Below are 13,307 nucleotides of genomic sequence, written 5' to 3' on the forward strand. Positions count from 1 at the left end.
GGAAATACGGCTTCACATCACATTGATACATCTTGACCTTCTCTGGGAGGGTATCTCCCTTGGAAGCGAGAATAAAGGTGTCAGTATCAGTGTGGTTGTCCTTACGACCTTTCAGCAAATGCCGAACATAATGAACGCCCCGTCGTTCCAGATTGGCCCCTAGTTCCTCATCATTTTGAAGGCAGTCCATAAGGAAAATGACTCCCTGGATCACATTCAAAGACTAGTAAACTGTAATGAACACCATAATGTCGCCAAGATGATCAAAAGCACGAAGAGCTGCAGATTTGGCAGCAGTAGTTTTGATGAACAGGGAACTGAACCACATCCTACTGAGAGACTTCTCTTCGCCAAACTTGTCTTAGATATTTTGAACAAAATATAACGAGCTTGTGGTGGGGTGTCCCCATCCTTCCTACTACAGACAAGATACTGGGGAAAGTGTTTCACCCTAAGCCTGCAAGTCTAGCCACCCTCCCAGGAAGTAGCCAGGAAAGTGAAGGCCACATGAGAATGCCACATTTTTTGGAGCTTTGTATGCTTACTGCAAAAATCGTCCGCCCTGATACCACCAACTCCATTCAGGGGCTCCCCCCATGGGCACAACCCAGCCACCGCAAGGGCCATCTGGCACAGCAGCCATTTCCTGAGTTCCCTTGCTCCGCAATGACAAGTAACCATTCCTAGCCACACATGTGGGTGGGGGGGATGGGGGGCAACAGCTCAGGTATCAGAAGTGTGATTCCTGTGTTGTCAAGAGGCTCAGCCAGATGGGTGCCTAACAACCTCTACACGTGCTGGTGACCTAGCAGGTGGAGAGGGGCTATGGCAGGGAGGGAAGGAGGGAGGGAGCGACACCAGAGAGGGAGTTCTTCCCCAAATAGCTCACACTACAGACAAAAAAATTTAGAAATGGAGGTCAAACCCCACAGGGGACCAGAAACATCTAAAAGGAAGGAAGGAAGGAAGAGGAAGCCAGGTGGATAGCTAGGTCAACATAAGCAAGAACACCGAGAGAGTAGGAGGGGGCAGCGGGAAGGAGTGAGGATGGGAAGGGAGGGGCACAGGGAAGAAAAAGTAGCCCAGGAAGGAAGACTGAGCTACAATAGCTTGGGGACCCATGCACAAATTCATGAAAGAACCAGGAGGAGGGCGGCAGCAGCAACAACTACAAAAAGCTACATCCCTATGGAAGCATTCTAACCAGTAGCATACAATATTACAATATCAGTACAAAACACTCACCTCCTCTGTTTCCTTTGCTATGGTGGTCATAGAGTTACGATAGATATCAGGGCAGGATGACGCTCTCAACCGATACTTGTGTATTTTCAACATGGCACCTCTGTACATTACAGAATTCCTGCAACAATCAACGAGGAAAATGAGAATTTCATTGTTGCACAACTAATTTAATTTCTCAAATATTCATTTATATGCTCAAACCAATAAAAATAATTAACTTTTATTTAGCAGTATCTCAAATTATCATTTCCAAATCTCCTATCACTTAAGTCACCTTATAAATTGAAATTTACAAAGAAAAGGAAATCATGCCACTATGTAAACAATGCTCCCATTTGATCTCTCTTTAAAAATGACCTGTATGAGTAGCACTGTTTGCAAAATGGTATGCCCCAAATCTTCCTATCATTTACAACGTGAAAAGAGAAAGAAGAGAGAGCTGCTGCCACTACTGGAAGTGTTTTATTTCCTGGCTTGGCACTTGCAAGTAAGGAGGGGAGGGTGTGGGTACCTCTGCATGGCACTAGCCATTATGGAGGGCAAAGTGCATGTGATATGTGGAGTGTTACTGCCTTGTTATCAGCACTGTGGACATCTATGAGAAATTTCACGTCAAGGCTTTGTTAAAAATGGTAGTTAACATTAATTCCTTCACAGCTCTGGCCTTTAATTTCTGCTAAGTGTTTTGTACACTACTGTGACATCATATGCCTGACTTTTTGAACTTTCCTCTGAAGCTAGACCAAAGTCATTGTGGAGGCGACACCAAGATGTTTGATTAAGCTTCGTATACCGCTAAATCTCATGGAAATGCATCTTGGAAAGGCAATAAGATTTTTTTTAAAAGAAATGTGTTGGTAAAGAAGTGATAGAAACTGAAGTAACCATAGCTTTTGTTACAACTGCAAGTAACAAGATCACTAATTTTATTAAATTCTACAAGTGGCAATGCAGATCAGTGTAACCTTGAAACAGAAATACACACTAAAAGTATGCCTTCATTCAAAGGGAATGAACTTTCCATAGCAAACACCTAGATCATGTTGGCACATAGAAGTTTGCTTAATGAAGTTTTGCAAGGCTGACTAACAGTGAAACAAAAAAAATCAAACTGGGTTGAAAACATTACAAGATAGACCATTCACTTGTTAGCATTCTACTCCATTTCATTAAGTCTCCAACTAAGTTCCTATTCATTCCAAGCAAACTACTGCCATATTTCAGCAGCAAACTGCATCTTTTCTGTCCACGGCAAGATGAGCCCCAAAACCAGATGCTCTTAAATTTCATCAATTGACTCTTCTAAATACAAATTAAATATCAGTGGTAACACAGAAACCCTGCCACATACTTTTACTGATTTTGGTCTCTTATCATTCCATCAGTGCTAATTAATCCAATCTCCTTCACATAAGGAGATGGGAGTATACTTACAGCCTTACAGTAGATACCCCACTGCCTACGAATGGAAGATATTTTACTTTGTTCAATATAATCGCCTTCTCTAAACCAATAATGTACTGTACATTTTCTTGTTTTTCCTAAGTCCGTTCTGTCACTACGCCCAGTATTTTTGTATCTCCTACTTCTCATGGAACTACACTGCAGCTCTCCATACAATCATTTTTGCATCCATTCATTGGATAGAATTGTGATTGAGAATTAACACTTGTTATACGCACTAGACATATTATGTGGTAGGTATCTATCCACTTAAGCTTTCTTTGAAAGTGTAACAGTTACATTCTTTTCAGAATCACATGTCAGTTACTCTGTTTACACACACACACACACACACACACACACACACACACACACACACACACACACACACACACACACCTGTGTCAGCTGGAAACACAACGCCACAACTGCAGACTGACATGTGGAACAAGTTGAGGTGGGGGTTGTGTCGGGTGGGGTGGACAGAGGGAAAAGGTGGGAAGCAGTGAGAGGGTAATGCAACAGGGACATGTGGCAAGTGCAAGGGCGAAGCCTGTGATGTACTGATGTTGAGGCCACTGGGAAGGGGTGCACAATGAAGGAGACCAGGAGATGTGGACTGGGAGGGGATGATGGGACAGAGGAAGGGGAAACTTATGGATGCAGGTTGTGGGGACCTGAGACAGAGGCCTGAAGGGTTGTGACAGTGAAGGATATACTGCAAGAATAAATCACATCTGTGTAGTTCATTAAAGCTTGTTGTGGTGGAGAGAAGAATCCAGGTGACCTGGGCTATGAAGCAACCACTTAAGTCTAGCATGTTATGATCAAGCTGTATGTTGTGCAGTCATGTAGTCAACTTTGTTCTTGGCCTGTTCGGCAGTTTACCATTCATCCTAGTCAACACCTGTTTGGTTGTGATACCAACATGAAAAGCTGTGCAGAGATTTCCAAGAGTTGCTATACGACATGGCTGCTTTCACATGTGTCCTGACCTCCAATAGGACAGGATAAGACTGTTACAGAACTGGAGCACGCAGTTTTGGGTGCCTGAACTGGACAGGTCTTGCACCTGGGTCTTCAAGAGAGATCTGATCCCTGTGGCAAAGGGTTGGGTGCAGAAGTGGCATAGAGATGGACTAGGGTGTTGTGCATGTTGGGTAGGTAACAAAACACCACTTTAGGAGAAGTGGGAAGGATCTTGGGAAGATAGGGTTCAGTAGTTCCAGCCGAGGGTCATACTGTGTGACGATGATGTGCGAGAATATGGCATGAGAAATCTGTTTGCCGAGTGGGTTTATGGGGTAGTGCTTGTCTGTGAACACCCTCTTGAGGCCTTCGGTGTACTGGACAATGGAGTTCTTGTCACTGCAAATACACTGTCCATGGAAGGGATTTTTTTCATATGGCAGCTGTCAAGATGCAGGAACTGTTGGTGCTTGGCGGGTTTACAGTATTTACTTGAATCAAAGCCGCACTCGAATCTAAGCCGCACCTGAAAAATGAGGCTCGAAATTAAGGAAAAAAATTTTTCCTGAATCTAAGCCGCACCTGAAATTTGAGACTCGAAATTCAAGGGGAGAGAAAAGTTTTAGTCCGCACCTCCAAATCAAAACAAAGTTGGTCCATTGTAATATGAGACACAATTTAGGCCGAATGAATGACGATACAGTAGTTTGGTTCGAGTCGTAAGCTTAGCAGTTAAGCTTTATCAGGTAGCCATTACTATGTGTCAGGCGCTCCGTCCGTATTTATACGGGTACCCTTCCTTTTTCACGTGCTTCGTTTGGTTTGAATTGATTGCTTATTTTTCTTTGATCTGATAAGTGCCGTTTTCTTTGTTATAGGTTTTTACGTCACTCTAAGCTGAAAATTCATTACTGTACTGGGTCATGCATTGTTTGTTGCATTCCAATAATGAGTGTTTACAACCTGTCACCGCTCGCGGCATCGCTTGCTTTTGTGCGCGCTACCACTGCTTTAAAAAAAAGAGGAATCGCTTCATTAGCGAAACAATGGCAAGAGACTGCTATTTGTTGTTACTTACACTGATGCTTTCTTTGATAATGATCAACAAGAACCAAATAATACACTGCGTATGATACAAGATGTTCTGAACGAGAGTTTAGCGAAAATTTTTCTTTGTTTGAAAATCTTTGCAGACGCCTCTTTAGTACGTTACATTCTGCACAGAAATTAGCGTCATCTTAGATTTAAAAATCTAGTCAATTGCCGTGCTTCATTTCTGACTGTATCACTATTAGGCATAAGAATAATACGAATATATACAGGACATGATATGTATATTCTTCCGCATTTGCTGTTGTCTCACTCTAGTTTCGTAGTTTATTAGGCAGACAGGATTCAAATGAGATAGCAGCAAACACGAAAGAATACATGGCAAAATGTTTATATTCATATTATTCTTATGGTGAAGAGAATACTGCATGTGATTCACAATTCATAAAAGTTCCTATTAGCAACCATCTCTTCTCACAGGTAGGAAAAAATTCAGAACGTAGAGTTGGCCATATTGACAAACATCCAAAACAGTCTTGCCAGTTGGATTTTCGTAGTACAATGAAATGCTGCTACTTTCGAAGATGAACAATACAGAATTTGTATTTACTTCATTGGATAATGTATGAAAATGCAGTGGTCGAAACTCGGGGCGGAGAAAAAAATCTCGTCTTCCACTTTAAGTTAGTTGTGGTGGCACCTACCAACATTTTTAAGAATTTCCGCTTACTTTGCACTCGATTCTAAGCTGCAGGCGGTTTTTTGGATTACAAAAACCGGAAAAAAAGTGCGGCTTAGATTCGAGTAAATACGGTAATGTGGACAGAGGTGTGGTTGGAGCCATCACAACTCCTGGAGGTTGACACCTCGACTTGAGGAGGACCTGGTGAAACAGATGGGAGAATACATGTTGAAGTTGCGAAGGAAGGAGGATAGTGTGTCTTGCTTCTCAATCTAAATCATGAAGATATCATCACTGAACTTCAACCAGACCAGGATTTGGAGTTTTGGAAGGCTAGGAAGGTTCCCTCTAGATGGCCCACAAATAGATTGACCAAGGAGGGTGTCATGCAAGTGCCCATGGCTGTGCCAGATTTGTTTATAGACCTTCACTTCAAAGAAGTAGTAGTTTTGGGTCAGGCTACAGTTTGTATGAGGGGATTTGAAACCTGAAGCACAATAAGAGAGGGGAGTGTTCGGAAGCAGCAAGGCTACAGGCATGAGGGATGTTGGTGAATAGAAATGTGACTACTACTGCAGTGACGAGGTGGGATACTGGAGATACAGGGGTAGGGATGGTGGGGAGTTGGTGAAGGATGTGGTTAATACCTCTAACGTGGGTAGATAGGGTTTGGGGAACTGGTTGGAGGTGTTGGTCAACAAGAGCTAAAATTCTAGAGGAGCAAAATAACCAGCTACAGTGGGGCATCAAGTAGTGTTGGTCTGCACATTTGGCAGCAACTAGAAGGTGAGTGTGTAGGATGTCATCAGGGCAAGTAGGTAAGAGGTTCTGGGATGGGCTGAAGTACAGGGTGATTCAAAAAGAATACCACAACTTTAGGAATTTAAAACTCTGCAACGACAAAAGGCAGAGCTAAGCACTATCTGTCGGCGAATTAAGGGAGTTATAAAGTTTCATTTAGTTGTACATTTGTTCGCTTGAGGTGCTGTTGACTAGGCGTCAGCGTCAGTTGATGCTAAGATGGCGACCGCTCAACAGAAAGCTTTTTGTGTTATTGAGTACGGCAGAAGTGAATCGACGACAGTTGTTCAGCGTGCATTTCGAACGAAGTATGGTGTTAAACCTCCTGATAGGTGGTGTATTAAACGTTGGTATAAACAGTTTACAGAGAATGGGTATTTGTGCAAAGGGAAAAGTTCTGGACGGCCGAGAACGAGTGATGAAAATGTAGCACGCATCCAGCAAGCATTTGTTCGCAGCCCAGGAAAATCGACTCGCAGAGCTAGCAGAGAGCTGCAAATTCCACAATCAACTGTATGGAGAGTCCTACGAAAAAGGTTAGTTATGAAACCTTATCGTCTGAAATTGGTTCAAGCACTGTCTGCAGCTGATAAGATTAAAAGAATCGATTTCTGTGATTTTATCCTTGCTCAAATGGAAACAGATGAATCTTTCGTTTCAAAGATTGTGTTTAGTGATGAAGCAACTTTCCACACTAACAGGAAAGTCAACCGTCACAATGTCTGTATATGGGGCACTGAGAATCCGCGGGAAACAACTCAGTATGAACGTGACTCGCCTAAGGTGAACGTTTTCTGTGCCATTTCAGCCAATAAAGTTTTTGGTCCCTTTTTCTTCGAAGGTGCTACTGTAACTGGACTACAGTATCTGGAGATGTTAGAGAATTGGCTGTTCCCTCAGCTCGAACAAGAAGCACAACAATTCATATTTCAGCAGGATGGAGCGCCACCACATTGGCACTTATCTGTCCGTAACTACCTGAACGTCAACTACCCGAGGCGATGGATCGGCCGCCAGGCAGCCCGTGACAGAGCTCTTCATCACTGGCCTCCAAGAAGCCCTGATCTTACCCCCTGCGATTTTTTCTTATGGGGGTATGTTAAGGATATGGTGTTTCGGCCACCTCTCCCAGCCACCATTGATGATTTGAAACGAGAAATAACAGCAGCTATCCAAACTGTTACGCCTGATATGCTACAGAGAGTGTGGAACGAGTTGGAGTATTGGGTTGATATTGTTCGAGTGTCTGGAGGGGGCCATGTTGAACATCTCTGAACTTGTTTTTGAGTGAAAAAAAAAAAAAAAAAAAAAAAAAAAAAAAAAAAAAAAAAAAAAAAAAAAAAAAAAAAAAACCTTTTTAAATACTCTTTGTAATGATGTATAACAGAAGGTTATATTATGTTCCTTTCATTAAATACACATTTTTAAAGTTGTGGTATTCTTTTTGAATCACCCTGTATTTGAGTAGGGATGGAATCATTATGGTAGAACTTTTATTTGAAGGAGTCAAGACAGTTGGCAGAAGCCTTCTGTCATGCTCATCAAGACAGTTGTGGAGCCTTTGTCTGCAAAGGAGCATTATTAGGTCAGGATCTGTTGAGAGGTTGTGTATGGTTGTCCTTTTGTCTGCTGAAAGGTTTTTGTTCTTTGGAATGGACTTGGGGAAGGATGACGACACCAAGTTGGATGTAAGGAGTTTCTGAAAGGTGATTACGGCATGGTTAGATGGAAATATTAAAGTTGGATGGTGATATGAACTGTGTGAGGCTTCACGTTAGCTTTGGTTGGAGGAGTTGGTGGCAAGTGTTTCCACTGTACAGAATGGCAGAAGGAAAGTGGGTCTTTGACAAGTCCATCATGGTTATACTTCCGTGTGGATCTGAAAGTGGAGCCTATGGAGAGGACTGAGAATTATGTGGGATTGAGGTTTTTGGTGGAAAGATTAACAACAGTGTTTTGTGGGTCTGACTGGGTTCTGGATTTTTTGGAGTGTCGAGAGGGAGTTTTGGAGGATGTGATAAACTGGAAAAGGTCAGCTAAGCAAGATCTGTATCCTATGAGTGGTGGAGCAGGATGTCAACAGGTTGGAAAATTTATGGGAATGGTATCTGGAATTCTCTTCCAGGTACTGGAGAGCAAGGGTTTCAAATGGTTCAAATGGCTCTATGCACTATGGAACTTAACATCGGAGGTCATCAGTCCCCTAGACTTAGAACTACTTAAACCTATCTACCCTAAGGACATCACACACATCCATGTCCGAGGCAGGATTTGAACCTGCGATGGTAGCAGCAGCGCAGTTCCAGACTGAAGCGCCTAGAACCGCTCGGTCACAGCGGCCAGCGCAAGGGTTTCCATTTTGGAGACTTTGTGTATGTAGTGAGGAAGTGATTCTGAAGTGATTCTGAAGTGTCAGGTTTGTGAGTGACTGGCGATGACTTAATTCTGTCAGATTCCATGACTGATTTGTTCTCCCACCTGCTTCACATGGTCCTCCTCAACCCAACATGCCAGCTTCCTAGATCCTGACAACCTCTCTGATGGCTCTATCCACATGTGTGCACTGTGTTTCGTTGTTGTAAATGGTGCATTTCCAAATGCAATTCAAGTTATATTTTGGTTTTTTCTCCACACTAAAAAATTCCTCTCTTATAGTCTGGTGACCCATGCATGGTTTTTCTGCCGTGGCAAGAGCTCCATTGCCCAGTGTGCTGAAGGCCTTACAAAGGCCTTCATAGAGGCATTGAACCCTAAACCTAGCACCCAAAAAAAATTTCCTGTGTCACATCCTCACAGACCCCTAATGCTCCCACTATCCCAAGTATCAGCTACTAAGGAGTGCAATCCCCCCCAAAAGTCACCAAGTGTCGCCCTCGATTGGAACAATGAGCCATACTGTTCGTTAGCACTTTGATAATCTGTACTGTCGCGGAATAGTAAAGACTTGGAAACGTGGAATACTGTTAAAGTTTCGTTGCCTATGCCGAGAGCCAGAGGCAGCAAGTTAGCTAAGAGGATTGCACATATATCGGAATGTGTTGTCACGCAGGGGGGCAATGGCCTGGTTACACACAGCAGGCGAGAGAGAATTTCTTAGCACGCGGGTTTGTGTTAGACGGAGACTTTCGTAGAGTGCAACACAGAGGTATAGCGTCAGCTGTACTGCATTTCACAACTTCGCGTAAGTCTACCGCAACAACACGTAACTCTGTCGCAAGAACACCTACGGGGTGAGAACGACAGATGAATCAGCAGTATAAGTGGAACGAATGCGGTCATTACAAACGAGCATGACGTCAGGACGTTGCTCGTGCTTCCTTTAAATACGCCAGCTTTGATAGCAACAAGGCACTCGCACTCGCAGTTAGATGTGTACTGGGTCGCTGTGTAGCGCTCAGCTCGGTGATCGACATGTTAATCTTTATTAAGGAGATGTTGCAGTAAGGGCGGCCCATCCAGCAGCAGACGTGTGGGGACAGTACCAGCTCTGGTCCTCTCTGCTGCCGCTGTCAATCATCAACCCAGGATTAGCAGACATCGCGGCAGACTCGCTTGCCGCCAATGCTGACCACAGAAGTGAGCCGTCGTCAAGATCATGCGGGGCCTAGGCCCTGTGCATCTGCCGTCACAACCGGGTGAGCCGACGATGTTGGGGGACTGCAGCCCGTTCCGCCCGTCCACCATGGGCGAGCCACCAGGAGGAGCAAGGAAGAAGATGGGGTGGGATAGAGTACACTCCGCACTACAAGAACGCTTCTACGCCTCTACGCGCAGCAGCCTGCTGTCTGGCGTGAGCCGACCGGCCAGTCGGGTGCCGCCAGCCATGCGCAGTCGAAGTAAGGACATTCCTCCGCTACGTCACAGCACACAGCGCTGCGCTAGCAAGACTGTGTGGCCCGGATCTGGTGTCATCGCTACGAGTCACCGAGGACTCGGGGAAGGTCGTTGATATCACCAAGCCACATTGTACTCTGCAGGAATAAAGGTGTTATGAATTAATAATGTTTCTTTGGCGTTTCTGACGCTTCTACAGCCATTTCCTAGCATCCTGACAGCTGGAGAGGTCACCACTCGGCCATCCAGTCCACTGTAGGCGACTGGGACCACCAGGGTGCCTACATATCTGTCATCACACCACGAAATGAGAGACATCTTACCAGAGATCCTTCCACCCCTTCTGAAGTGGTGTTTTGTCGTCCACCCAACCTACACAACATCCTAGTCCATTCCTAAACCACTCTGATCCACAACCCCTTTCAATAGGGATCACATCCCAGTGAAAGACTGATGCAGGACCTGCCCAATCCACCCACTCATCACAACCCACTGCCATCCTTTAAGAGGCTTATCTTGTCCTTCTGGAGGCCAGGACACTTGTAAAAGCAGACATGTTGTATACCAACTCTGTGCCATCACTGCACAGCTTTTATGTCTGTAAGACAACCAAACAGCTACGCATCGGGATAAATGCACACTGCCAAACTGTGGCCAAGAACAAAGCTGACCATCTGGTTGCACACACAACATGCAGCTGAGCATAACATGCTGAATTTCAGTGGCTGCTTCACAACCCAGGCCATTTGGAGTCCTCCCCCCACCACTATCTTTCCTGAGCTACACGGGTGGGAATTACCTTGGCAACGTATCCTTTGTTCCCACAACATTTCTTGGCCTCTATCTTCAGTAATTAACAAAAAATGGAAAAGAAAAATCAGATTTTTTCCAGATTTCCCTGTTCAAAATACACTTTTTCCGTGTTAAGAGACAGTACACTTTCCCTTGGAATTTTATCAATCCTATGAATGGCTACGGTTTTATACAGCGGCATAGAACTTTCCGGCACTGTAGAAAACAAAACCCTGCAAAAATATGATCTGGGAAGATCTCTGATGTTCAGCAACATGTATGCTGCATATTTTTGTATTACGATATGCTGCATATTTCGGTATTATGAAAGTACAAATTTGATTCCAGAGATTGTGATGCCCTTTTGTAAGCCAATCATAGCTCATGTCACGTGATCCTCTCTGCCAATGACAGCAGATATTCAGAGCATATGACATGTGATGTAGTTAGTCTCGGCCAATAGCAACATCACTCTTAAGTAACATGAACACACAAATATGAAAAGTTAATGATTTAAATCAATGTACACAATGTTGTTGTTGTTGTTGTGGTCTTCAGTCCTGAGACTGGTTTGATGCAGCTCTCCATGCTACTCTATCCTGTGCAAGCTTTTTCATCTCCCAGTACCTACTGCAACCTACATCCTTCTGAATCTGCTTAGTGTATTCATCTCTTGGTCTCCCTCTACGATTTTTACCCTCCACGCTGCCCTCCAATACTAAATTGGTGATCCCTTGATGCCTCAGAACATGTCCTACCAACCGGTCCCTTCTTCTGGTCAAGTTGTGCCACAAACTTCTCCTCTCCCCAATCCTATTCAATACTTCCTCATTAGTTATGTGATCTACCCATCTAATCTTCAGCATTCTTCTGTAGCACCACATTTCGAAAGCTTCTATTCTCTTCTTGTCCAAACTATTTATCGTCCATGTTTCACTTCCATACATGGCTATACTCCATACGAATACTTTCAGAAATGACTTCCTGACACTTAAATCAATACTGGATGTTAACAAATTTCTCTTCTTCAGAAACGCCTTTCTTCCCATTGCCAGCCTACATTTTATATCCTCTCTACTTCGACCATCATCAGTTATTTTGCTCCCCAAATAGCAAAACTCCTTTACTACTTTAAGTGCCTCATTTCCTAATCTAATTCCCTCAGCATCACCCGACTTAATTAGACTACATTCCATTATCCTTGTTTTGCTTTTGTTGATGTTCATCTTATATCCTCCTTTCAAGACACTGTCCATTCCATTCAACTGCTCTTCCAAGTCCTTTGCTGTCTCTGACAGAATTACAATGTCATCGGCGAACCTCAAAGTTTTTATTTCTTCTCCATGAATTTTAATACCTACCCCGAATTTTTCTTTTGTTTCCTTTACTGCTTGCTCAATATACAGATTGAACAACATCGGGGAGAGGCTACAACCCTGTCTTACTCCCTTCCCAACCACTGCTTCCCTTTTATGTCCCTCGACTCTTATAACTGCCACCTGGTTTCTGCACAAATTGTAAATAGCCTTTCGCTCCCTGTATTTTACCCCTGCCACCTTTAGAATGTGAAAGAGAGTATTCCAGTCAACATTGTCAAAAGCTTTCTCTAAGTCTACAAATGCTAGAAACGTAGGTTTGCCTTTCCTTAATCTTTCTTCTAAGATAAGTCGTAAGGTCAGTATTGCCTCACGTGTTCCAGTGTTTCTACGGAATCCAAACTGATCTTCCCCGAGGTTGGCTTCTACTAGTTTTTCCATTCGTCTGTAAAGAATTCGTGTTAGTATTTTGCAGCTGTGACTTATTAAGCTGATAGTTCGGTAATTTTCACATCTGTCAACACCTGCTTTCTTTGGGATTGGAATTATTATATTCTTCTTGAAGTCTGAGGGTATTTCGCCTGTTTCATACATCTTGCTCACCAGATGGTAGAGTTTTGTCAGGACTGGCTCTCCCACGGCCGTCAGTAGTTCCAATGGAATATTGTCTACTCCGGGGGCCTTGTTTCGACTCAGGTCTTTCAGTGCTCTGTCAAACTCTTCACGCAGTATCGTATCTCCCATTTCATCTTCATCTACATCCTCTTCCATTTCCATAATATTGTCCTCAAGTACATCGCCCTTGTATAGACCCTCTATATACTCCTTCCACCTTTCTGCTTTCCCTTCTGTACCTACAAGAAATGCTAAGCTTTCACATGTAATTTTTTTTTTTTTTTTTTTTTTTTTTTTTTATGTGTTGCACTTTAACCCTTTGAGTAGTGCAGATGTGATATGCCGTGGCGCTCCACCTTGCCGCGGGGCCTGTGGACGTTGTTTGCTGCTGAAATGGGCTTTCCCATGGGCCCTGCAGACGGCATTCGCCACGCAGCCTGGCCAGTACTTGAGTCCTATGACGGCTTATACCGCAGCCGGTTCCACTGGCTGTGGGCCTGCTGATGTCAATAGCCACTCAGGGCTAGATGCCGGCCTGTTGCAAGTTCTATTGTCCCGTG

General features: G+C 43.9%; 1 protein-coding gene across 5 annotated transcripts in view; it reads right to left on the reverse strand.

Moving 5' to 3' along the window:
* Nucleotides 1–13,307, reverse strand: part of LOC126456745 (uncharacterized) — a 271,037-nt gene that overhangs the window by 56,332 nt on the left and 201,398 nt on the right. For all 5 annotated transcript variants that reach the window (XM_050092492.1, XM_050092491.1, XM_050092490.1 and 2 more), the window contains one exon: nucleotides 1,246–1,363. In XM_050092492.1, coding sequence (XP_049948449.1) covers nucleotides 1,246–1,363 — 118 coding nt within the window. The remainder of the gene's footprint in view (nucleotides 1–1,245; nucleotides 1,364–13,307) is intronic.

The sequence above is a fragment of the Schistocerca serialis genome, chromosome 2 (assembly GCF_023864345.2).
Source record: "Schistocerca serialis cubense isolate TAMUIC-IGC-003099 chromosome 2, iqSchSeri2.2, whole genome shotgun sequence".
NCBI classification, from domain to species: domain Eukaryota; kingdom Metazoa; phylum Arthropoda; class Insecta; order Orthoptera; family Acrididae; genus Schistocerca; species Schistocerca serialis.